At 42.3% G+C, this 27,483-nt stretch overlaps 1 protein-coding gene across 1 annotated transcript in view; it reads right to left on the bottom strand.

Annotated features, from left to right (window-relative positions):
- Positions 1 to 2,712: 2,712 nt before the first annotated feature.
- LOC118390771 (ephrin type-B receptor 1-like) overlaps positions 2,713 to 27,483 on the bottom strand; it is a 210,446-nt gene continuing 185,675 nt past the window's right edge. Inside the window, exons 13-16 of the mRNA XM_035781482.1 lie at positions 11,382 to 11,531; positions 8,356 to 8,549; positions 8,046 to 8,201; positions 2,713 to 5,742 (exon numbers count right to left, since the gene is read on the bottom strand). Of these exons, the coding sequence (XP_035637375.1) occupies positions 5,634 to 5,742; positions 8,046 to 8,201; positions 8,356 to 8,549; positions 11,382 to 11,531 (609 nt within the window). The 3' untranslated portion in view covers positions 2,713 to 5,633. The remainder of the gene's footprint in view (positions 5,743 to 8,045; positions 8,202 to 8,355; positions 8,550 to 11,381; positions 11,532 to 27,483) is intronic.

The following is a 27,483-nucleotide window of genomic DNA, read 5'->3' as shown; positions in this document are numbered from 1 at the left end:
GTACAGTCATCTCTATTTCCTTAGCTCTTTTTTAAAAAGATACCTTGCTCCGGCTCCTGCTGTGTGTGACGTATAAGCATGCTTCACCAAGCTTGACCATTTTTTAGGGAGGCCATTAACATATTAAACAGGAGTGTTCGACCACAGGCACGACCTCATACATATCATATGAAGACCATTTAGTGCATGGGTTCATATTATTGGCCCATTCTGAAAGAGCATTTACATGTCATGTTCTTTTATAGACTCAGCATACTCATTCACTCACAGGAACTCTGTTACCGCACACACACACCTCAACATCCTCAATCGCCACCAATTCTAGAGCACCACTAAAACATTCATTATTGTACAGTTCGTTAAATACTGTTGTGTGAAATGTATGGAGATCTCAGATTTTACAGTATGTTGCATATTTTGTATACGCAACAACATTTGGTATTTCCTCAGACTGTTTGACAGCTAAGTTTATCAGAGGGTTAAGTTGATTGATTCATTCTGGTTGCAGACATGACATTCTACAACTGTTCCTCTTTCCTGGAAGATCTGGTTTGAGATAGATTAGTTAAGATTATAGGAATGACAGCACATAGGGAGACGCAGGGTTGCCTCTGGTACATCGTTTTGGCTGCTTCATTGATGTTATTTTTTCATGTTTCTGCTATGCAGCCACGTGAGCTTGAGTAAAACATTTACAAAAAGCTCAGTACATTTAATGATTAAATTAAAATGTGAATGCAATGTGTCATAATGGACACTTCATGGGTAAACAGAAGCTAATGGTGCATTAACGTACACTCGCCCATTATGACAAAATATGTATTGTATCTGTCTCTCTGAATTTCCAGATTTCAGCTTTTCCTGCTGAGAAGGCTGGGGATCAAATTCAGTATATTTGAGAAAACTGTGGTTATTTCTGCTGTGCACACATTGGGCAGTCTAAGGGAAGAACTACATAGTAGGTTGCAGTATTATACTGTCATGCACATTTAAACCTATGTATGCTTATGAATTAGGGTTAGGTGTGGACATGAAGCGAGCCTCATCCTAGTTCAAGCCTAACCTTAGCTTCAACCCTAACCCTTACCCTGCAGCAACACTAACCCTAGCTTCATGTCCACACCACGGCTCAACCCTTACCCTAACCGTAACCATAACCCTAACCCTAGTCTAGATCTTTTATTTTAGGGTAACTGTCCAATCAGCAGCATCTATTGCAGTGAAGAACCACACATCCAATCTGTTGGATGACAGGTCCATTGTATGTTGCAAGGTCATTTCAATAGTGTAATTTTGTATTCAAGGTCTACAATATAACATTGTGGCCCCCATCATTGTCAAGAGGGTTTTGTTAGCAACAGTTAGCTAATGGACAACTGAATAATCCTTTTGGATTTAACCAGTTCTCAAGAACATGTCCTCCAGTAGAATAATCGTAGCACGCTGCTCTCTCCCTTATTACTTGAACTACCTCTCTGGTTCCTGTTGAACGGTAACTACTTGAAATATTGATTGTGAAGTTAAAAGACAGTAATAAACACATGCAATTAAAAAGCAATAGTGAGGGGTTTGTCAATTAACTGTGTACTGGAATTCCCCTGCAGGAGTTCTAAGGACAGATTAGAGAAACAGCTATTTGCCCACCTTAAATGTTGTTTTAAAAGTGGTTACCTAATTCATGTATAATGTCTCCTTCACCGGTAAATGATTAGCCAGCATTTTCATATGAAGTGATTAAAGTTAGCATATCAATTCACATTAAATGGATTTGTGCCACAGAAACTATAGCAACAAGATAATTACGACTATGAATAGTAATTAGAATGGGATAATTGACAATGGGTGTAGTAGTAGAAATGCAATTACAGTGAAGTGTAACCTCTCTTGTACGTCCTGACGCTGGGGATTCCATGTGAATTATAACGTGCCATGTTGATTAGGGCCGATATCCCAGCATGCTGTCCTTTAATGGGATTACTTTGATTAAGTACCTTGTTTAATTGAAGTGGGTGGGCAGAGCTGAGGGGGCAGCATATTCCTAGAAGGAGTCATACTATAATATATAGTTATAAAGATTATGTATTTTGTTGTGTATGTTCCAAAGGCTTTTAGTTCAGGAGAATATTCAAGCACCAACCTAATATTGAAACATGGGTAAAAATTTAACGTAAAATATTTTTTTTTGCATCCTGTGTCTTTGTGCTGTTGTTGAAGAAACATTTACATTCAGTCCCATTTGAGACAAGAAATATGCCAAGTTTGAAATCCTGCCTCGGTTCGTGATACATTAAAACAGGCATTCCACATACAGCAAGATTACATCTGTGGGTCCCTACACTCTCATTCCATCCCCCTTAAAATCCCATGTCAAATGTGTGATATGAAACTTCAAATAATGTGGTCTTCTTATTGCATTTGGCCATTGTTTATTACCCTATGTTGGATACTGAAGCGTAAAGTAATTTCAGGACCTCTATCGCTCCCACACACTTGATGCTGAGGGTGTCAGCATCAGCAATACTTCACAAAGGGGTTTATTGAAACATAAAAGGCTAAAGTTGTATTCTAACTTCTCAACATAATGTTTTTTCAAGGGCATGTTAACACAGGCTTGAATTTTCAACTGCATTCACGCTGTTCATTTGTTCTCCACAACTTACAAGATCTCACGCAGACTGACGACCTTCCAGGGGAATACATGGACTTGCTTGATTGATTTGTCTTTATTGAGTGCATTTAATACAATATTTCTTCTCAGAAAGTTACAACTACAAACTCTGACATACTCAGCACAATAAACAAATTTGTAACTGTACAATGACACCCCTGAACAAATGAAAAGATCCCTCCTGGTTGTGTCAAGTCTTATTTACAGTAGGTTGGATGAGTGTGTCCGTTCTCATGCCGCTATGTTGTTGCTTTCCAGCCTCAGTCCAGTGACATGGCCGGAGAAAATAGCCACCAGTGAGAGGTCTTTGAAAATGGAAAGGGGCCGTTTCACAATGGCGCACTCTGAAAATGTAGGGGGAAATCTATCTTGATCCAAGCAATCTACTTTTTTTTGACGAACTGGAAATATCACATTCCTCAAAATGTAGATAAATACTGATTTTGAAAACAGACAAACAAACAAAAAAATCAGAGAAAAATGTCTCACAACACTCCAAAAACAACAATATCCTGGGAGACAAGTTTGTTTAAGTGGCAGGAGAATAGGAGAGCAAGGGAGTGAAAGTTCGAGTTAGGGTTTGGGCCAGGAGGTTTCTTATCTGCTGGTGGATTACTTGAAGTGGCACAATTACAAGGGGAGGTGAAGTCAACGTGACAATTAAACAGTCTAGAAAGTCAGCAATACCACCATAAAGTATGTCCACTTGAATAAGGAATGAGTCCACGTATAGGAATCTCTAAGTTTGCCTCAATGAGTCTGGGAGTGTCTGCATTTGCTGTTGGACCTTGACTTTTAACGAGACTGTCTGAATTACAGAAAGGCACTTTAAATGCAGAACACAGATAAGAGACCTCACAATGTCACACTACTTTCACATTCAGTGCAAGTTCTCCAACTTCTCCCAGCTTTCATCTTCAAAATAACAACACTTTTTCCAATTCCACCAGTCTATTATCCGAATCAGTGGAGTGAAGCTGAACACTAACGTCCAACCGTTACCAAATTACTATTATAAAAAGGACAACTTGAATAAGGACAGCACCTTTTTATTTCCCCACAGAATGAACAGATGTCTAATTTAGAAAGACTTAAAATTCCATAATGAGACTTTCTTCTTCAAAGTCTGCTTGAGTGCAGGTGATACAATACTCTCAGTATTATGTTATGCATTAGATACTGTTGAGACAAATTTGGCGAAAGTGTTTTTGTAACACTTAACCTGATGGGCCCTGACATACAGTACAGTCTGCTCTGCTCAATAATAACTCTTTGTTGCCACCAATAACTAACTGTTACCAGGGTTACCATGACACTGCTGAAGACAGCTCCTACTGTGATAGTAGTTAGAAAGACAATGATTTGCAATGGAGATGGCAGTTACTCTGTACATAGCTTCACATGCAGTCTAAGGCCTGCTGAGCAAATATGCACACAAATGAACAGTAGACACATTTTCAAAGGTATTATGTTAGAAGGCTCCCACTTGTTACCCTGTAATCCGTCATATTTGAGCTGGGTAATGAATTTGATGCTTCAGTTCCAGCGTCTAGGTCCCCAGGAGAACACAGCCACCCACTTCAAGCTCTTAACCTGCACTGTTTCAACAGCCCCCATCATCACCACACATCATTATGAGCTGATCGCAAATAGATGATGTCTATCGTCAGTAGATATCAACGTAATTAAAAAAGGAGAGGAAGCACAAGGCAATGAAATGTCAGAATCTGATAGGAGAATGACCTGTCTGTAACGATCAGTATTCCCCCAGACGTTTTGAACCTCATTCCTGCCACTTAATGGCTTGACGTGGGAGGAAGTCACCTGTTTTAATGAAAAGGTAGCTTTACAAAGTCCATCCCTATTACTTATATTCCGACTCCCTCTGTCATAATAACAACAACCTTCACTGACTTACATCATGCTTTTGACACAGTTCTTTAACGCGCCTCGAGTAGCCCAGAATCAACACAGCATGGTCAACCCAACATGTCAAACTGGGAAAGATGTTCTGTTGTCATGTTTGAAAAGGAACTGGAAATGGTAGGTAACGTTCTATTGTAGTAGTGTGGTGAAAGCACAAAGCACTTGAGACTGTCAATACAACTTTCAGATTTCATATAACCTTCACTGTCCCTGTAACATTATTTCTTAGCCTGGGTATTCGATGCACAACACTAGACACTTACTGACTCTTGTAGTTGTATGGGTTCAATGCCAATCTGGTCTCTGAAAGTCTAAAACATTACAAAGAGATATCTTATATGTATATATAAACAGTGTATCCTTTAATACAGAATCATGTCGGTCTTTACCCCATGGATCTGCCTCCTATTGGGAAGAACTTCCAAGTGCCTCCATAGAAAATAACCCTTCATGACTACAACAATCCTAAACTATCCAGTTGAAACTAGCTGTTGTTGCAAAAAATGCAAGCATAAAATTAATATCCATATAGTATTTACAAATCATCTTCAATATGAAGATTCATTTAAATAAGTCAATCTACTTGTTTTGATTTTAATATCTTTTTTGTATCTTTTTTAAAATTTGGGTGACACCGTTTGATGCTGTTCTTTGGCTAAGTCATCCCATTGATCCTCACATAAAGTAGCACAGGTTTTTTCTATTTTATTTTTCGCACTTTAAGACCATCTGTCACAGCAAGCAAACAAACGCCCTTGCATTTCCACTTGCTCTATTCTTCAGCAAGAAAATAAGCCAACTTGATAGACTGCTGTGATTGAACCAGTGAAGTTGTTCTGAGGCAGAATCTTATGTTCTATCCCTTTGTACCTTCAGTAGACTAGAGGGCAGGTATCTTTCCCTCTGGTCTTCAGAAAGTGTGTTGTGGGCGTGAATGTTGTTGTTAGATCAAGGCTAGTGTCTCCACCCTGGTGTATTCTGTAGGGTCATCAGGAGTTCTACTATGGGTTCCATGGTGGTGGTGCTGGCCCCCCTGTAGTCAGGCCATGGAGTTGGGAGACTGGGCCATCTGGTCCCTCATAGACTGGACACTGCTCAGGATCTTCTTCTGATGGCCGGCCAGGGTCACTCCTATCCTCAACAGGTCTCTGACAAACAGGACGAACAGTGTCAACAACATGGCTGAGAGATGGAGGTGTTCACAGTACAGTACCTCATGGCTGTGTGTTTTCTCTTGGATGGAATTATTGGGCTATGGATATTCTCATTGTGCATGTACTAATACATAGAGAAACAATCCCACCATGCACAAAGACAATGGTATAATATTTTGTCTGCTTGGGGCAGAGCAGAAATATAAACATGGAGGGATGGTTTCCAGCGCAGTAAACAATGTGCCAGATACACTCCCTGCTAGAGATAAGCACTATATATTTTACTGTCCCCATTCATATGGTAATACACTGTTCTATTTACAATGGTAAGCCCAGAATGGACACAATTGGTTGAGGAGAGCTGGGAATTGTTGCTGACTTGTACAGTAGCAGTCAAATGGACAACAATAATCTCAAGGCCATCTATTTGATCAGCCTGAACAATGAGCAGGTTAACTTTTTTTCCCCCACATTTTTTTAACCAGGTAGGCTAGTTGAGAACAAGTTCTCATTTGCAACTGCGACCTGGCCAAGATAAAGCAAAGCAGTGTGACACAGACAACAACACAGAGTTACACATGGAGTAAACAATAAACAAGCCAATAACACAATTAAACAAGTCAATGACACAGTAGAAAAAAAGAAAGTCTATATACAGTGTGTGCAAAAGGCATGGGGAGGTAGGCAATAAATATGCCATAGGAGCGAAGTAATTACAATTTAGCAGATTAACACTGGAGTGATAAATGAGCAGATGATGATGTGCAAGTAGAGATACTGGTGTGCAAAAGAGCAAAAAAGTACATTTAAAAAACAGTATGGGGATGAGGTAGGTAGATTGGGTGGGCTATTTACAGATGGACTATGTACAGCTGCAGCGATCGGCTAGCTGCTCAGATAGTTGATGTTTAAAGTTGGTGAGGGAAATAAAAGTCTCCAACTTCAGCGATTTTTGCAATTCATTCCAGTCACTGGCAGCAGAGATCTGGAAGGAAAGGCGGCCAAATGATGTGTTGGCTTTGGGGATGATAAGTGAGATATACCTGCTGGAATGTGTGCTACGGTTCGGAGTTGTTATCGTGACCAGTGAACTGAGATAAGGCGGAGCTTTACCTAGCATAGACTCATAGATGACCTGGAGCCAGTGGGTCTGGCGACGAATATGTAGCGAGGGCCAGCTGACTGGAGCATACAGGTCACAGTGGTGGGTGGTATAAGGTCATTTGGTAATAAAACTGATGGCACTGTGATAGACTGCATCCAGTTTGCTGAGTAGAGTGTTGTAGATGACATCGCCGAAGTCGAGGATCGGTAGGATAGTAATTTTTACGAGGGTAAGTTTGGCGGGGTGAGTGAAGGAGGCTTTGTTGCGAAATAGAAAGCTGATTATAGATTTGATTTTGGATTGGAGATGTGTCTTGTCATGGAGCCAGAACTGAGTGATTTATCCTTAGATGAGCCAGCTGCAAAGTCAAAATGTACTATATTGTAAAAATTCATGAAAACAAAAATGTCCTTTTTGGTCTGAATTTAAAATTAAAATTAGGGTTAGGCATTAGTGTTAGCAGTGTGGCTAGGGTTAGGGTTAAAATTCAGATGTTATGACTTTGTGGCTGTGCTAGCTAATGACCAGTCTGCAGAGCTCAGAACAAGATTCATGACAAAAAATGCTAACCCGGCAAACAACCAAAGGAAAGCCAATCATTTGTCCTCCTTTAAATAATTTGTATTCGTGCCACTATCAAATCAAAGTGATTAGTAAGACCTTGGCGACGTAGACCTATCCAGAGCTCTGAATGCCTGGTGGATTTGAAGCATGACAGTCCTGAGCTCCTATGGACATTTACTGAAGGGATTATTCCTGTGTCTGAGCCAGGAGCATGATTCCCATTATTCTGAGACAGCTTTTTGAAGGTGGATGTGTGACTGCAATGGCCTGTGTGGCTGGTTGGCTGTCTCAGTGAACCTGATTGAAAATTCATTCCAGCCTGCCCCATTACGCTACATCTAGAAGAGTGCAAATCTAATTATAGGGGGATAATACTTCTGAGACCTTCTGTAATCTGTGACAAATGAGTGTGTTGCGTTCACCCGTTTGCGTGTGTGCAGGCAGGTGTGTGTTTTCCATGACTGCTAGTGTCACTTCTCAAAAAAAGTAATATTGGGAAGCATCTACCTGATCAAGGGCTGATCAAATATTATATTGCTACAGTGGATAGTGATTGGAGGGTTTTACTGTTTGGTGACTCCTCATAAGATGGGGAAATTAGGTGGGATATGACAACGTCAGGACTTACTCAGAGGTGATCTGAGCCACCAGGGGTAAGGAGGTGAAGCCGGACCCCAGAAAGGTGTCTCTGTACTGGCCCATCTTGATGGCACCTAGCCAGTCCTCCACCGAGGTGAAGGTGGTGAAGTCTGGAATGGAGCGGCCCAGCAGGGGCTGAGAAGGCCTATGGAGAAAGAGAGAGGAGAGGGATGCAACATTGAAGGGATGTGGTACAGGAGAGGGGAAACCTGGGACAAGTGTTTCAGTAATATGGTTTGTGTGCTATGAAGGTGATGTATGTGTTCTGTTGAGAGTCAAACCAGTTTTTACAGACGTACACTGCAGTGATGGTGGCCACAGCTTTGAGGCTGGTAGGGTTGCGCATCATCTTGTCCAGCGTATTGACGATGTCAGGGAATTTGGGCCGGGCGTTTCTGTCTTTCTGCCAGCAGTCCAGCATCAGCTGGTGTAGTGCTGTGGGGCAGTCCATGGGAGGGGGCAGACGGTAGTCCTGCTCTATGGCATTGATCACCTGTACCAGGAGGAGAGGAGAAAGAGATGTCACATTTAAAGAGAGGAAAGGAAGGAAAAAGAGAGGGACATAGTAGACTACACTGGGAGACTCCATGAACCTAGACTACAGGGACGGACAAAGCTGTTGGTTTGAACACATTGTTTGACAGCGAAACATACATATGAAACACAAATCTAATATGGAAAATGTCCATTGTGGTTCTAAACAATGCAAGAGCTCATAACCAATTGACAAAGGTTTTTTGATTTCCTGTATGTTTCAAGACACCTGCAACTGAACTGCTTCCAGATTGGAGGTTTCAGAACACCATAACAGAGCAGTGGATGCCCGCTCTAATAGGATTTCATTGGCACACTTCCAATGATATCATCATATCCAATTTAAGCTTCCTTACAGCTTGTCACTGCTTGTATAAGACCTCGCTTTGTGTTTGTGTAAACACTAGCTGTAAGGAGGGGAAAGATACACCGAGTACAATGTGCAAAGTTTTGTTCAACTTCACAGAAATTTGCACTCTTTGTGACCCAGGTATCTTCACTCTACATCCAAATCTGTCAATCAAAGTTTACAGTAACATCCCATTAGATTAATGTATTTTCTCTATCCATACGATCCTCAGCAGATTTTCCCTGGTCTCTGTGTTGCAGCTGAATTTCAGGCAGAACAACGGATACCACAGCTGATAATTGCTTTCAAAAACAGGACGGTCTGAAGGGATTTTGATATATCTCCGTTCCCTGATTTCTCTTTTATCAGAGAGAGGGTGGTCTCTCCAGACAGCCGTCAATCACCACAGCATAAAAGAAGAGACAGCTTTGCTATAGAAACCGGCAGGAGCCAGCTTCCTTTTGGGGGCTGGGGCCTGATTGCTTGTAAAATAGAAAAAAAGGAGAGAGTGGGAATTTAATGAACTATATACCGAGAGCTGGTCTGTGTTAAGAAATCTTCCCCCGCCCCTGACTATTCAACCTTGATTGCAGGAGAGTGGCAGGCGAGAGAGTTGCTGTCTGGGAATTCACTACGGGAGATCTCGTTAGTGTCTGAGGTAGGACTGTTGCAAATGGGAAGCCGTGCATTCAACAATAATCTTCTTTACCTATAATCCTCCGTCATCTCTAGGTGGATTACTCCAAGGATTTACAGAGTGCTGCACTGGTGGAGACTGCAGTGCCACTACACAGGCTCTGAATAAAAACTGCACACAACTACAGAGTCTGGCAGACAGACAGATCCACAACAATTCAGCAGTGTAATATTTGTGATGGAGATTTGAGGAGACCAGTGTTAAGTGTTAGTTTGACATAAAACGAGTATGAATATGAAACCCAGTGTCAATACAGACAAAAGCTCATTAGTAGACACCCATAATGACAATCTTAAATGAAATAATGAGCCCTGGATCATGGTATTCTCAATTTATGTAATGCAGTCACATACAGTGCACTCAGAAAGTATTCACACCCCTTGACTTTTTCCACATTTTGTTGTGTTACAGCCTGAATTAAAAATAGTATAAATTGAGATTTTGTGTCCCTGGCCTACACACAAAACCCCATGATGTCAAAGTGGAATTTTCTTTTTGTTGACATTTTTACAAATGAACAAAAAATGTAAGGCTGAAATGTCTTGAGTCAGTAAGTATTCAACCACTTTGTTATGATAAGTTCAGGAGTACAAATGTGCTAAACAAGTCACATAATAAGTTGCATGGACTCACTCTGTGTGCAATAATAGTGTTTAACATGATTTTCGAATGACTACCACATCTCTGTACCCCACACATACAATTCTCTGTAAGTCCCTCAGTCAAGCAGTGCATTTCAATCACAAATTCAACCACAAAGACCAGGGAGGTTTTCCAATGCTTCACATAGAATATGGCAATGGTAAAAATGCAGTTATTGAATATCCCTTTGAGCATGGTGAAGTTATTAATTACACTTTGGATGGTGTATCAATACACCCAGTCACTACAAATACACGAGTCCTTCCAAACTCAGTTTTTGGTGAAGAAGGAAACTGCTCAGGGATTTCACCATTACAAAGTTACTCCACAATACTAACGTAAATGACAGAGTGAAAAGAAGGAAGCCTGTCTTGTTTGCAATAAGGCACTAAAGTAAGACTGCAAAAAATGTGACAAATAAATGTACTATGTCCTGAATACAAAGCGTTATGTTTGGGGCAAATGCAAAAACACATCACCTAGTACTACTCTTCATATTTTCAAGCATGGTGGTGGCTGCATCATGTTATGGGTATGCTTGTCATTGTCAAGGACAGGGTTGTTTTTTACATGAAAAGAAACGGACTAAAGCCAAGTACAGGAAAAATTCTAGAGGAAAACCTGTTTCAGTCTGCTTTGAAACAGACACTGGGAGACAAATTCACCTTTCAGCAGGACAATAACCTAAAACACAAGGCCAAATATACACTGGAGTTGTTTACCAAAATGACATTGAATGTTTCTGAGTGGCTTAGTTACAGTTTTGACTTAAATCAGCTTGAAAATATATGGCAAGACTTTAAAATGGCTGTCAAGCAATGATCAGCTGTAATCACTTCACATGTATTGACTCAGGGTTGTGAATAGTTATGCAAATTAGATATTTCTGTATGTCATTTTCAATAAATTTGCAAAAGTGTAAAAAAACATGCTTTCACTTTGTCATTGTGCGGTACTGTGTGTAGATTGGTGAGAAAAAAAACATTTAATCAATTTTGAATTCAGGCTGTGACACAACAAAATTTGGAATAATGAAAGGGATATGAATACTTTCTGAAGGAACTGTGACTGTTAATGCTGCAAGGAAGTTGTATAATACTCACGTCCTGGTTGCTCATGTCCCAGTACGGCCGCTCGCCAAATGACATCACCTCCCACATGACGATGCCGTAGCTCCACACGTCGCTGGCTGAGGTGAACTTCCTGTAGGCGATGGCCTCAGGGGCTGTCCATCTCACCGGGATCTTCCCTCCCTGGGGGGAGAGACAGAGACAAGGAAGAAAGAGAGGGAAATGTTTTAGACTGTAATCTTGTGTCTCTTTACACTGGCTGGTTAGACATGACATTTGACCGTTTCCTGCTTTTTAAGGGCAAGGCCCAAATGTAATAGCCAAAGACGAATGGAGAACCATATCTGTGAGCTTCCTCTTACAAATACACTGAAATCACCCCACCAATCAGAGTATTTATTCAAAACATACCATCTCCATATCAAAAACATATGCAATGGACTTAAAACCACTCTATTTATATAGCATTATAAACATTCTTTTGGAAAACCTTTTTTTTAATCACAAGCTGACTATATTTATTTTGAAAAAATATATTAGTTATGAGTGTACCAACAACACTGGCTCACCGTGCAATTATTTTCATTAACATTGATTAACGATGCTCATTACATATTTCCCACCATGCATACAGGACACCCTGGGTGATTTCTCTTACAACTCCTGGAAGAGTGTACACTTAACAGCACCAAAAGGCCTGGACGTGTATGCTTTTGGATAAGCCTGATTCCAAAAGAACTGCAGGCTTACACAGCCCTCCTCTGGATCTAGCTACATGCTCTACAGGGAACATATGTATGAGTGTGTGTGGTTAGAGAATCACATTGGGCTGATGGTGGATCCCATCTATTGGAGACAGTTGAATTAAAGACCTCTGTAAGCTGGACTGAAATTCATGAAGTCCAGTTCTGATTGTTCTGGGCAGAGAGTCTTTGGGTTGAAAAGCCTGTGCTGTGAATTCACAGGACTGAGAGAAAATCCCTGATGAGTGTTGAGCAGGGAAACCACCAGCAATAATATTCACATGCCATCAACAGCTAAATGGACCTGATGCTTACAAGTCAGTTGTTGATTCAATAATAACATATGTGTTACTAAGGATCTATTTTAGAAGGAAGGTTTTTGATGTGGAAGTGAATTCAGTGTGACATCATGAGAAATGAACCATTGTTCAGAAGCATGCTTTGAATCAAACTCTCAGTTCTTGTGCATTTCATTTACAGCGCTTTGAGATACTTTCCCACTGTGTGTTCTTTGGCTCCTGGAGGCGAACTCAGATGTCTCTTACACAACAGAAGAAAGGAATGCTACAGCAAATACTACAAATCCCAGTATTTCCTGCTGAATGTATTATGCTTCAATGGTTAGCTCATTTGAGGCTGCATTGCAGATCCCCTATAATTAACGCTATGGGGGAGGCAGCCGAACCGCAGGTTTTTAATAAAGCAAATTGTTGAAATGTAGAGGAAAACAAAAGGCTTGGCTCACACTGTATATTTATAATGAATAGAGTCGACTTTCTCTCTCTACCCAATAAAAACTGCGAGAAGAGAGAATTCCCCCAGGAAAACAAGGAAATTATGAAACTTAAAAGTGTTGACAAAATTACTGTAAGGTCTATAGTCAGCAAAGCTTCAGAGCTCCAGACACTGTGATGTCTAGTGTAAGGAGTGGAGAAGAGCATAAGGAATGGAGAGAGATAGCGTAGGGAGTGGAGAAAGGCATAAGGAATGGAGAGAGATAGTGTAGGGAGTGGAGAAAGGCATAAGGAATGGAAAGAGATAGTGTAGGGAGTGGAAAAAGGCGTACTGAATGGAAAGAGATAGGAGTCTTTATTAATTTCACAGCACAACTACTGATATCATTAAAAGCTGCTGTGTTTTGGTATTGCGTGTTGGTTACACCATGACTGTTACTTAAATGAATGACATGTCGTAATTTATTGAAGTATTTGAAATGGGTGTCTTCTTTTTGAGGGGTATGCTAGCCTACATACAACACATACAGAAACAACCCCTCTACTGTATCTCTCCCTAGAACAAACACAGGCAAACCTCTCTCCTGTATCTCTCCCTAGAACAAACACAGGCAAACCTCTCTCCTGTATCTCTCCCTAGAACAAACACAGGCAAACCTCTCTCCTGTATCTCTCCATAGAACAAACACAGGCAAACCTCTCTCCTGTATCTCTCCCTAGAACAAACACAGGCAAACCTCTCTCCTGTATCTCTCCCTAGAACAAACACAGGCAAACCTCTCTCCTGTATCTCTCCATAGAACAAACACAGGCAAACCTCTCTCCTGTATCTCTCCCTAGAACAAACACAGGCAAACCTCTCTCCTGTATCTCTCCATAGAACAAACACAGGCAAACCTCTCTCCTGTATCTCTCCCTAGAACAAACACAGGCAAGCCTCTCTCCTGTATCTCTCCCTAGAACAAACACAGGCAAACCTCTCTCCTGTATCTCTCCATAGCACAAATACAGGCAACCCTCTCTCCTGTATCTCTCCATAGCACAAATACAGGAAAACCTTTCTCCTGTATCTCTCCATAGCACAAATACAGGCAACCCTCTCTCCTGTATCTCTCCATATCACACATACAGGCAACCCTCTCTCATGTATCTCTCTATAGCACAAATACAGGCAAACCTCTCTCCTGTATCTCTCCATAGCACAAATACAGGCAAACCTCTCTCCTGTATCTCTCCATAGCACAAATACAGGCAACCCTCTCTCCTGTATCTCTCCATAGCACAAATACAGGCAAACCTCTCTCCTGTATCTCTCCATAGCACACATACAGGCAACCCTCTCTCCTGTATCTCTCCATATCACAAATACAGGCAAACCTCTCTCCTGTATCTCTCCATAGCACAAATACAGGCAAACCTCTCTCCTGTATCTCTCCATAGCACAAATACAGGCAACCCTCTCTCCATATCACAAATGCAGGCAACCCTCTCTCCTGTATCTCTCCATAGCACAAATACAGGCAACCCTCTCTCCTGTATCTCTCCCTAGAACAAACACAGGCAAACCTTTCTCCTGTATCTCTCCCTAGAACAAACACAGGCAAACCTCTCCTGTATCTCTCCCTAGAACAAATACAGGCAACCCTCTCTCCTGTATCTCTCCATAGCACAAACACAGGCAACCCTCTCTCCATTGCACAAATACAGGCAAACCTCTCTCCTGTATCTCTCCATAGCACAAATACAGGCAACCCTCTCTCCTGTATCTCTCCATAGCACAAATACAGGCAACCCTCTCTCCTGTATCTCTCCATAGCACAAACACAGGCAACCCTCTCTCCTGTATCTCTCCATAGCACAAATACAGGCAAACCTCTCTCCTGTATCTCTCCATAGCACAAATACAGGCAACCCTCTCTCCATAGCACAAATACAGGCAACCCTCTCTCCTGTATCTCTCCATAGCACAAATACAGGCAACCCTCTCTCCATAGCACAAATACAGGCAAACCTCTCTCCTGTATCTCTCCATAGCACAAATACAGGCAAACCTCTCTCCTGTATCTCTCCATAGCACAAATACAGGCAACCCTCTCTCCATATCACAAATGCAGGCAACCCTCTCTCCTGTATCTCTCCATAGCACAAATACAGGCAACCCTCTCTCCTGTATCTCTCACTAGAACAAACACAGGCAAACCTTTCTCCTGTATCTCTCCCTAGAACAAACACAGGCAAACCTCTCCTGTATCTCTCCCTAGAACAAATACAGGCAACCCTCTCTCCTGTATCTCTCCCTAGAACAAACACAGGCAACCCTCTCTCCTGTATCTCTCCATAGCACACATACAGGCAAACCTCTCTCCTGTATCTCTCCATATAACAAATACAGGCAAACCTCTCTCCTGTATCTCTCGATAGCACAAACACAGGCAACCCTCTCTCCTGTATCTCTCCATAGCACAAATACAGGCAAACCTCTCTCCTGTAGCTCTCCATAGCACAAACACAGGCAACCCTCTCTCCATAGCACAAATACAGGCAAACCTCTCTCCATATCACAAATACAGGCAACCCTCTCTCCTGTATCTCTCCATAGCACAAATACAGGCAAACCTCTCTCCTGTATCTCTCCATAGCACAAATACAGGCAACCCTATCTCCATATCACAAATACAGGCAACCCTCTCTCCTGTATCTCTCCATAGCACAAATACAGGCAACCCTCTCTCCTGTATCTCTCCATAGAACAAACACAGGCAAACCTCTCGTCTGTATCTCTCCATAGAACAAACACAGGCAAACCTCTCTCCTGTATCTCTCCATAGCACAAATACAGGCAACCCTCTCTCCATATGACAAATACAGGCAACCCTCTCTCCTGTATCTCTCCATAGAACAAATACAGGCAACCCTCTCTCCTGTATCTCTCCATAGAACAAACACAGGCAAACCTTTCTCCTGTATCTCTCCCTAGAACAAACACATGCAAACCTCTCTCCTGTATCTCTCCCTAGCACAAACACAGGCAAACCTCTCTCCTGTATCTCTCCCTAGAACAAACACAGGCAAACCTCTCTGCTGTATATCTCCCTAGCACAAACACAGGCAACCCTCTCTCCCTCGGTTTCCTTTCCACTCCCTCCCTCTCATGCACGCACACACACACACTCACACAATCTTCATGTAGTATACATTTACACACATATAACGTAAGCTCATAAATCTGCCACAGCAAATCATAAATAGTAATGTGAAGCCTAACCAGATTACTTTGTTTTTCCAATCTTCAAGGATAAATTAGACTATTAATATGGCAGAGGGGTGATGAAAAATGCATTTCATGCCAGCTGGCATAATTTGGTTTATGATCCCATTGGGTGAAGAGAATGGCACTTATTCTGTAAAAAAAAATACAACTTCAGGGGTATCGAGGGCTGGCTTTTCCCATCTCACATTCTTGTTTTTATAGTACAGTTAAACCCAAATCAATATGGCCCTACTCCAGATATGTATCATTGGGACATTTCAGCAAAGCAGGCTTTTCCCCTCTATCTCCAGTGACTGTCATCCCTTCTTAAAGCCAAGTGGGTTTCACACTGTCAAAACCATGAGGATATGTATCTACATGGCAGGAAGCAGGGAAACCCTGCATTAATGGAAATTTAGAGAGAAGTACAATTTTATTATGATCTTTTCTGGAAAAACAGTTTGTGGAAACTGACTGGGTAGATACGGATTGATACATTACAAACAGGAATAGGAACTAATTATCACGTATACCTCCCTAACATACAGCATTCCCATGGTTCCTGCATTACTTATGCTCTAACTTATTTAAATATTGACAAACTTACTTTATATTTGTGTCAATATTGAGATGTTGAAGTCACATACTGCACAAGGGACCCGGAGCTTGGCTTAGATAGAGGTCATTTAACGTATCATCTTTGACCTATGAAGGACTGGACATAAATTATTAGATGAGAAAATGTAAATGGTGAGCCACCCACTGTGCAGTTCTGGTGCTCTTTGATAGCTTGTTCTGTACAGATTTGGACCTCTACATTCTTCTGTCTCAACTCTCACTCCACATGATGTGTGTGACATTTACAAAGGCCTAAAAGTCACTGCACACACTCATACTACAAATCTCTCCTACAAAGGTGAGTAAAAGAGCCCCTCATGGCCAAAGCCATTATATCAGCTTTGTTATAATATGTGTGATATATGTGATATAAAATATTAGCAATTAGATTGTATGTATGTATAGTGCAATTCATCAGTGAAATCGAACATGCTTTTCAATTAGTAATCTTACTGCCAATGGGTTGCAGTCAGCAACTAAAAGACTGTGGTTGGAAGTAGGAGAAATGCTTTACCTCTGCAATGGCTGTTTTTCTTTTTTTAAATCAGGTGCGGTTAAGAAATAACCTTTTCACCTCAAAAAGCCCTTTCAGAGCCAACCAACAGAACATTGGCTGGAGAACTGGAATTAAAAGGGCAAGCAAACATAAATAAATCAATGATGTTGTTTAGCAGTGCAGTCTGAGGTGCTAAAGGTAGAGCTCGTTAGGTGAAAAGGGCGACCCCAGCCCAGATAGCTCTGTTTCCCATTTCAAACAGCAGTGGAGCAGCTCAGCCCTGTAATGGAAACAGCTAGCCTGTTGGCCAGGTTCGTTCCTCATGTTGAGTTGGGATATGATGAGAAACTGAAGCATTGGAGCTACCCCTGCCATATTTATCAAAGCAAACCCATGTTATAGGAGAAAGTATGGCGCTGTACAACGTGACGATCGGGAGTAGGCTACAGTACTAAGAGATTAACATTTCTACACCCTACATGTGTAATTGTAGTCTAACCAATACCCAAATGGAGATTCAGTGAAAATAAAAATCTCATTGATTTGTCAAGACCAGTCCCCATGCTTGTCTCAGATCAGCACGAAACGGTGCTAAAATAGTGACCACAGCGGGTAGGCTATTGCTTCAAATCCTATTGCTTCTAACTTCAATATGCTCTTTAAATAAATAAGACCTACACCACTTTTAACCTTTTTGGGATGGTGGGCAGCATTTTCACTTTTGGATGAATAACATGCCCAGAGTGAACTGACTCCTACTCTGTCCCAGATACTAATATATGCATAATATTATTAGTATTGGATAGAAAACACTCTGAAGTTTCTAAAACTGTTTGGATGATGTCTGTGAATATAACAGAACTCATATGGCAGGTGAAAACCTGAGAAAAATCCAACCAGGAAGTGTTACATCTGACATTTGTAGTTTTTCAAAGCTTGGCCTACCGAATACACATTGAGATATGGATGAGGTTGCACTTCCTATGGCTTCCACTATATGTCAACCGTCTTTAGAAACTGGTTTGATGATTCTACTATAAAGGAGGGGCTCATGAGACCTCTTTGAGTCAGTGGTCTGGCAGAGAGCGTTGGTCTCATGACGCGCGCTCCCGACAGATTTACTTCTTGTTCCAGTGCTTTTCTGAAGACAAAGGAATTCTCCGGTTGGAAAATGATTGATGTTTTATGTTAAAAACATCCTAACGATTGATTCCATACATCGTTTGACATGTTTCTAAAGGACTGTAACGGAACTTTTTGAGTTTTTGTCTGGATGAAGTGCCTGCGCCTCGAAGATGGATTACTGGGCTGAACATGATAACAAGTGGCTATTTGGACATAAATGAAGGAACTTTATGCAACAAATCAGTCATTTATTGTCGAACTGGGATTCCTGGAAGTGCCTTCTGATGAAGGTCATCAAAGGTAATTGAATATTTATGGTGTTGTTTCTAACTTTGTTGATTCCAAAATGGTGGGTATTCCTCTGGCTGTTTTGGGTTCTGAGCGCCGTTCTCAGATTATGCTTTTTCAGTAAAGTTTTTTGCAAATCTGACACAGCAGTTGCATTAAGGAGAAGTCTATCTTTAATTCTGTGAATAACACTTGTATCTTTTATCAATGTTTATTATGAGTATTTCTGCAAAATCACTGGATGTTTTGGAATCAAAACATTACTGCACGTAAGGTACCATTGTACACTGAGATTTCTGGATATAAATATGCACATTATCGAACAAAACATACATGTATTGTGTAACATGATGTCCTATGAGTGTCATCTGATGAAGATCATCAAAGGTTAGTGATTCATTTTATCTATATTTCTGCTTTTTGTGACTCCTATCTTTGGCTGGAAAAATGGCTGTTTTTTTCGACTTGGCTATGACCTAACATAATCATATGTTGTGCTTTAGCTGTAAAGCATTTTAAATCGGACACGACGGGTAGATTAACAAGATGTTTATCTTTAATTTGCTGTATTGGACTTGTTAATGTGTGAAAGTTACATATTTCTAAAAAATATTTTTGAATTTCGCGGGCGGCCTTTTCAGCGGAATGTTGTCAAGGGGTTCCGCTAGCGCTAGAAAGGTTAACAGCACATTACTCAACACCTATGGTAGGCCTGCAGTATATCGGATTTTTATTTTTTCATGACGTGACTGACAATAATTACATATGGGTCTCCCGGGGGCAGCCAGCACAGTTATCGAACCTACATCTGTAGCAACGCATTTTGCACTGCGATGCAGTGTCTTACACTGCTGCGCCAATCAGGAGGGCTATTATAATACTCTACATGGTGTCCAGGTCAGGATAACCAAAACGTTTCTTTATTAAAGACTATCAGAAAGAATGTTGGTACTTCATGGATCCAAATCCATGAATGAGTGAGTCACTCAGCTTTATTTAGGTGCCGGGCTATATGACTGTGCCATCAACATGATAATACTGTATATATCGGTATTTTGGAGGTTATTTTGTTATCAAAAAATGAAAGTGAGTGATTGTAATCTGAATTTAGGCAAAAATAGTATTTCTGTTTTTAGAGGGAGAGAAACGCTGGGCCAATTGTGCGCCGCCCTATGGGTATCTCCCAATCAAGTTTATTTGTCAGGTGCGCCTAACAGGTGTAGACCTTACAGTGAAATTATTACTTACAGGCTCTAACCAACAGTGCAATTTTGAAGTAAAAAAAGGTATTAGGTGAGCAAGAGATAAGCAAAGAAATAAAAACAACAGTAAAAAAAAGACAGTGAAAAATAACAGTGGCGAGACTATATACAGTAGCGAGGCTATAACAATAGCGAGGCAATATACAGGCACTGGTTAGTCGGGCTAATTGAGGTAGTATATACAGTGGGGCAAACAAGTATTTAGTCAGCCACCAATTGTGCAAGTTCTCCCACTTAAAAAGATGAGAGAGGCCTGTAAAAAAATCCAGAAAATCACATTGTAGGATTTTTTATGAATTTATTTGCAAATTATGGTGGAAAATAAGTATTTGGTCAATAACAAAAGTTTATCTCAATACTTTGTTACATACCCTTTGTTGGCAATGACAGAGGTCAAACCTTTTCTGTAAGTCTTCCCAAGGATTTCACACACTGTTGCTGGTATTTTGGCCCATTCCTCCATGTATACCTCCTCTAGAGCAGTGATGTTTTGGGGCTGTTGCTGGGAAAAACGGACTTTCAACTCCCTCCAAAGATTTTCTATGGGGTTGAGATCTGGAGACTGCCTAAGCGACTCCAGGGCCTTGAAATACTTCTTACGAAGCTACTCCTTCGTTGCCCGGGCGGTGTGTTTGGGATCATTGTCATGCTGAAAGACCCAGCCACATTTCATCTTCAATGCCCTTGCTGATGGAAGGAGGTTTTCACTCAAAATCTCACGATACATGGCCCCATTCATTCTTTCCTTTACACGGACCAGTCGTCCTGGTCCCTTTAGAGAAAAACAGCCCCAAAGCATGATGTTTCCACCCCCATGCTTCACAGTCCAATTTGTAAGTCGCTCTGGATAAGAGCGTCTGCTAAATGACTTAAATGTAAATGTAAATGTGTTCTTTGGATGCAACTCAGCATTCTTTGTCCTCCAAACACGACGAGTTGAGTTTTTACCAAAAAGTTATATTTTGGTTTCATCTGACCATACGACATTCTCCCAATTTTCTTCTGGATCATCCAAATGCTCTCTAGCAAACTTCAGACGGGCCAGGACATGTACTGGCTTAAGCAGGGGGACACGTCTGGCACTGCAGGATTTGAGTCCCTGGCGACGTAGTGTGTTACTGATGGTAGGCTTTGTTACTTTGGTCCCAGCTCTCTGCAGGTCATTCACTAGGTCCCCCCGTGTGGTTCTGGGAGTTTTGCTCACCGTTCTTGTGATCATTTTGACCCCACGGGGTGAGATCTTGCGTGGAGCCCCAGATCGAGGGAGATTATCAGTGGTCTTGTATGTCTTCCAGTTCCTAATAATTGCTCCCACAGTTGATTTCTTCAAACCAAGCTGCTTACCTATTGCAGAATCAGTCTTCCTAGCCTGGTGCAGGTCTACAATTTTGTTTCTGGTGTCCTTTGACAGCTCTTTGGTCTTGGCCATAGTGGAGTTTGGAGTGTGACTGTTTGAGGTTGTGGACAGGTGTCTTTTATACTGATAACAAATTCAAACAGGTGCCATTAATACAGGTAACGAGTGGAGGACAGAGGAGCCTCTTAAAGAAGAAGTTACAGGTTACAGTTACAGGTCTGTGAGAGCCAGAAATCTTGCTTGCTTGAAGGTGACCAAATAATTATTTTCCACCATAATTTGAAAATAAATTCATTCATAAATTTTATGGATTTTTTTTCCCATTTTGTCTGTCATAGTTGAAGTGCACCTATGATGAAAATTACATCATCTTTTTAAGTGGGAGAACTTGCACAATTGGTGGCTGACTAAATACTTTTTTACCCCACTGTACATGTAGGTATGGTTAAAGTGACTATGTATATATGGTAAACAGAGAGTAGCAGTAGCGTGAACGAGGGGTTGGCAGGTAGTGGGTGGTGGGTGGCGGTACACAATGCAGATAGTCCGGGTAGCCAATGTGCGGAGGCACCGGTTAGTCGGGCTAACTGAGGTAGTATGTACAGTGCCTTGCGAAAGTATTCGGTCCCCTTGAACTTTGCGACCTTTTGCCACATTACAGGATTCAAACATAAAGATATAAAACTGTATTTTTTTTGTGGAGAATCAACAACAAGTGGGACACAATCATGAAGTGGAACAACATTTATTGGATATTTCTAACTTTTTTAACAAATCTAAAACTGAAAAATTGGGCGTGCAAAAATTATTCAGCCCCTTTACTTTCAGTGCAGCAAACTCTCTCCAGAAGTTCAGTGAAGATCTCTGAATGATCCAATGTTGACCTAAATGACTAATGATGATAAATACAATCCACCTGTGTGTAATCAAGTCTCCGTATAAATGCACCTGCACTGTGATAGTCTCAGAGGTCCGTTAAAAGCGCAGAGAGCATCATGAAGAACAAGGAACACACCAGCTGTGCCCTGGACACCATTTGTGAATTGATCGCCCCCCATCTAGCTTCAGAGTTTGTTCTGTTAGGTGACCTAAACTGGGATATGCTTAACACCCCGGCAGTCCTACAATCTAAGCTAGATGCCCTCAATCTCACGCAAATCATCAAGGAACCCACCAGGTACAACCCTAACTCTGTAAACAAGGGCACCCTCATAGACGTCATCCTGACCAACTGGCCCTCCAAATATACCTCCGCTGTCTTCAACCAGGATCTCAGCGATCACTGCCTCATCGCCTGTATCCGCCACGGAGCCGCAGTCAAACGACCACCCCTCATCACTGTCAAACGCTCCCTAAAACACTTCTGTGAGCAGGCCTTTCTAATCGACCTGGCCCGTGTATCCTGGAAGGACATTGACCTCATCCCGTCAGTTGAGGATGCCTGGTCATTCTTTAAAAGTAACTTCCTCACCATTTTGGATAAGCATGCTCCGTTCAAAAAATGCAGAACCAAGAACAGATACAGCCCTTGGTTCACTCCAGACCTGACTGCCCTCGACCAGCACAAAAACATCCTGTGGCGGACTGCAATAGCATCGAATAGCCCCGTGATATGCAACTGTTCAGGTAAGTCAGGAACCAATACACGCAGTCAGTCAGGAAAGCTAAGGCCAGCTTCTTCAGGCAGAAGTTTGCATCCTGTAGCTCCAACTCCAAAAAGTTCTGGGACACTGTGAAGTCCATGGAGAACAAGAGCACCTCCTCCCAGCTGCCCACTGCACTGAGGCTAGGAAACACGGTCTCCACCGATAAATCCATGATTATCGAAAACTTCAATAAGCACTTCTCAACGGCTGGCCATGCCTTCCGCCTGGCTACTCCAACCTCGGCCAACAGCTCCGCCCCCCCCGTAGTTCCTCACCCAAGCCTCTCCAGGTTCTCCTTTACCCAAATCCAGATAGCAGATGTTCTGAAAGAGCTGCAAAACCTGGACCCGTACAAATCAGCTGGGCTTGACAATCTGGACCCGCTATTTCTGAAACTATCTGCCGCCATTGTCGCAACCCCTATTACCAGCCTGTTCAACCTCTCTTTCATATCGTCTGAGATCCCCAAGGATTGAAAGCTGCCGCAGTCATCCCCCTCTTCAAAGGGGGAGACACCCTGGACCCAAACTGCTATAGACCTATATCCATCCTGCCCTGCCTATCTAAGGTCTTCGAAAGCCAAGTCAACAAACAGGTCACTGACCATCTCGAATCCCACCGTACCTTCTCCGCTGTGCAATCTGGTTTCCGAGCCGGTCACGGGTGCACCTCAGCCACACTCAAGGTACTAAATGATATCATAACCGCCATCGATAAAAGACAGTACTGTGCAGCCGTCTTCATCGACCTCGCCAAGGCTTTCGACTCTGTCAATCACCAAATTCTTATCGGCAGACTCAACAGGCTCGGTTTTTCGGATGACTGCCTTGCCTGGTTCACCAATTACTTTGCAGACAGAGTTCAGTGTGTCAAATCAGAGGGCATGCTGTCCGGTCCTCTGGCAGTCTCTATGGGGGTGCCACAGGGTTCAATTCTCGGGCCGACTCTTTTCTCTGTATATATCAATGATGTTGCTCTTGCTGCGGGCGATTCCCTGATCCACCTCTACGCAGACGACACCATTCTATATACTTTCGGCCCGTCATTGGACACTGTGCTATCAAACCTCCAAACGAGCTTCAATGCCATACAGCACTCCTTCCGTGGCCTCCAACTGCTCTTAAACGCGAGTAAAACCAAATGCATGCTTTTCAACCGATCGCTGCCTGCACCCGCGTGCCCGACTAGCATCACCACCCTGGATGGTTCCAACCTTGAATATGTGGACATCTATAAGTACCTAGGTGTCTGGCTAGACTGCAAACTCTCCTTCCAGACTCACATAAAACATCTCCAATCAAAAATGAAATCCAGAGTCGGCTTTCTATTCCGCAACAAAGCCTCCTTCACTCACGCTGCCAAGCTTACCCTAGTAAAACAGACTATCCTACCGATCCTCGACTTCGGCGATGTCATCTACAAAATGGCTTCCAACACTCTACTCAGCAAACTGGATGCAGTCTATCACAGTGCCATCCGTTTTGTCACTAAAGCACCTTATACCACCCACCACTGCGACTTGTATGCTCTAGTCGGCTGGCCCTCACTACATATTCGTCGCCAGACCCACTGGCTCCAGGTCATCTACAAGTCCATGCTAGGTAAAGCTCCGCCTTATCTCAGTTCACTGGTCACGATGGCAACACCCATCCGTAGCACGCGCTCCAGCAGGTGTATCTCACTGATCATCCCTAAAGCCAACACCTCATTTGGCCGCCTTTCGTTCCAGTACTCTGCTGCCTGTGACTGGAACGAATTGCAAAAATCGCTGAAGTTGGAGACTTTTATCTCCCTCACCAACTTCAAACATCAGCTATCCGAGCAGCTAACCGATCGCTGCAGCTGTACATAGTCTATAGGTAAATAGCTCACCCTTTTTCACCTACCTCATTCCCATACTGTTTTTATACTGTTTTTATTTATTTACTTTTCTGCTCTTTTGCACACCAATATCTCTACCTGTACATGCCCATCTGATCATTTATCACTCCAGTGTTAATCTGCAAAATTGTATTATTCGCCTACCTCCTCATGCCTTTTGCACACATTGTATATAGACTGCCCATTTTTTTCTACTGTGTTATTGACTTGCTAATTTTTTACTCCATGTGTAACTCTGTGTTGTCTGTTCACACTGCTATGCTTTATCTTGGCCAGGTCGCAGTTGCAATTGAGAACTTGTTCTCAACTAGCCTATCTGGTTAAATAAAGGTGAAATAAAAATAAATAAAAAAACCAGGCAGGTCCGAGATACTGTTGTGAAGAAGTTTAAAGCTGGATTTGGATACAAAAAGATTTCCCAAGCTTTAAACATCCCAAGGAGCACTGTGCAAGCGATAATATTGAAATTGAAGGAGTATCAGACCACTGCAAATCTACCAAGACCTGGCCGTCCCTCTAAACTTTCAGCTCATACAAGGAGAAGACTGATCAGAGATGCAGCCAAGAGGCCCATGATCACTCTGGATGAACTGCAGAGATCTACAGCTGAGGTGGGACACTCTGTCCATAGGACAACAATCAGTCATATATTGCACAAATCTGGTCTTTATGGAAGAGTGGCAAGAAGAAAGCCATTTCTTAAAGATATCCATAAAAAGTGTTGTTTAAAGTTTGCCACAAGCCACCTGGGAGACACACCAAACATGTGGAAGAAGGTGCTCTGGTCAGATGAAACCAAAATTGAACTTTTTGGCAACAATGCAAAACGTTATGTTTGGCGTAAAAGCAACACAGCTCATCATCCTGAACAAACCATCCCCACTGTCAAACATGGTGGTGGCAGCATCATGGTTTGGGCCTGCTTTTCTTCAGCAGGGACAGGGAAGATTGATGGGAAGATGGATGTAGCCAAATACAGGACCATTCTGGAAGAAAACCTGATGGAGTCTGCAAAAGACAACAAGACAATGATCCAAAACATAAAGCAAAATCTACAATGGAATGGTTCAAAAATAAACATATCCAGGTGTTAGAATGGCCAAGTCAAAGTCCAGACCTGAATCCAATCGAGAATCTGTGGAAAGAACTGAAAACTGCTGTTCACAAATGCTCTCCATCCAACCTCACTGAGCTCGAGCTGTTTTGCAAGGAGGAATGGGAAAAAATTTCAGTCTCTCGATGTGCAAAACTGATAGAGACATACCCCAAGCGACTTACAGCTGTAATCGCAGCAAAAGGTGGCGCTACAAAGTATTAACTTAAGGGGGCTGAATAATTTTGCACGCCCAATTTTTCAGTTTTTGATTTGTTAAAAAAGTTTGAAATATCCAATAAATGTCGTTCCACTTCACGATTGTGTCCCACAAAAAAATACAGTTTTATATCTTTATGTTTGAAGCCTTAAATGTGGCAAAAGGTCGCAAAGTTCAAGGGGGCCGAATACTTTCGCAAGGCACTGTATATGTAGGTAAGGTTAAAGTGACTATGCATATATGATAAACAGAGAGTAGCAGAGGGGTTGTAAAAGAGGGGTTGGGGGTTGAGGGGACACACAACGCAAATAGTCCGGGTAGCCATTTGATTACCTGTTCAGGAGTTTTATGGCCAGGGGTAAAAGCTGTTGAGAAGCCTTTTGGTCCTAGACTTGGCGCTCCGGTACCGCTTTCCATGCGGTAGTAGAGAGAACAGTCTATGACTGGGGTGGCTGGGGTCTTTGACAATTTTTAGGGCCTTCCTCTGACACCACCTGGTGTGGAGGTCCTGGATGGCAGCCAGCTTAGCCCCAGTGATGTACTGGGCCGTACGCACTAACCTCTGTAGTGCCTTGCAGTCGGAGGCCAAGCGGTTGCTGTACCAGGCAGTGATGCAACCAGTCAGGATGCTCTCAATGTTACAGCTGTAGAACCTTTTGAGGATCTGAGGACCCATGCCAAATCTTTTTAGTTTCCTGAGGGGGAATAGCCTTTGTCGTACCCTCTTCACGACTGTCTTGGTGTTTTTGGACCATTCTAGTTTGTTGGTGATGTGGACACCAAGGAACATGAAACTCTCAACCTGCTCCATTACAGCCCCGTTGATGAGAATGGGGGCGTGCTCGGTCCTCCTTTTCCTGTAGTCCACAATCATCTCCTTAGTCTTGGTTAAATTGAGGGATAGGTTGTTATTCTGGCACCACCCGACCTGGTCTCTGGTGTTGGAGTCGTGCCTTGCCACGCAGTCGTGGGTGAACAGGGAGTACAGGAAGGGACTGAGCACACACCCCTGGGATACTCCAGTGTTGAGGATCAGCGTGGCAGATGTGTTGCTACCTACCCTCACCACCTGGGGGCAGCCTATCTGGAAGTCCAGGATCCAGTTGCAGAGGGAGGTGTTTAGTCCCAGGATTCTTAGCTTAGTGATGAGCTTTGAAGGTACTATGGTGTTGAACGCTGAACTGGACTCAATGAATAGCATTCTCACGTAGGTATTCCTTTTGTCCAGGTGGGAAAGGCCAGTGTGGAGTGCAATAGAGATTGCATGATCTGTGGATCTGTTTGGGTGGTATGCAAATTGAAGTGGGTCTAGGGTTTCTGGGATAATGGTGTTGATCTGAGCAATCACGGTTGGATGTATATCACGGTTGGAATAATAATAATACGTTTTGTTGTATTATTTGTTTTGTCTTTTCTGGTGGA

This window comes from Oncorhynchus keta, chromosome 1, assembly GCF_023373465.1.
Source record: "Oncorhynchus keta strain PuntledgeMale-10-30-2019 chromosome 1, Oket_V2, whole genome shotgun sequence".
NCBI classification, from domain to species: Eukaryota; Metazoa; Chordata; class Actinopteri; order Salmoniformes; family Salmonidae; genus Oncorhynchus; species Oncorhynchus keta.
Note: the sequence above shows the minus strand (reverse complement) of the source record. Positions and strands in the feature narration are given on the sequence as shown.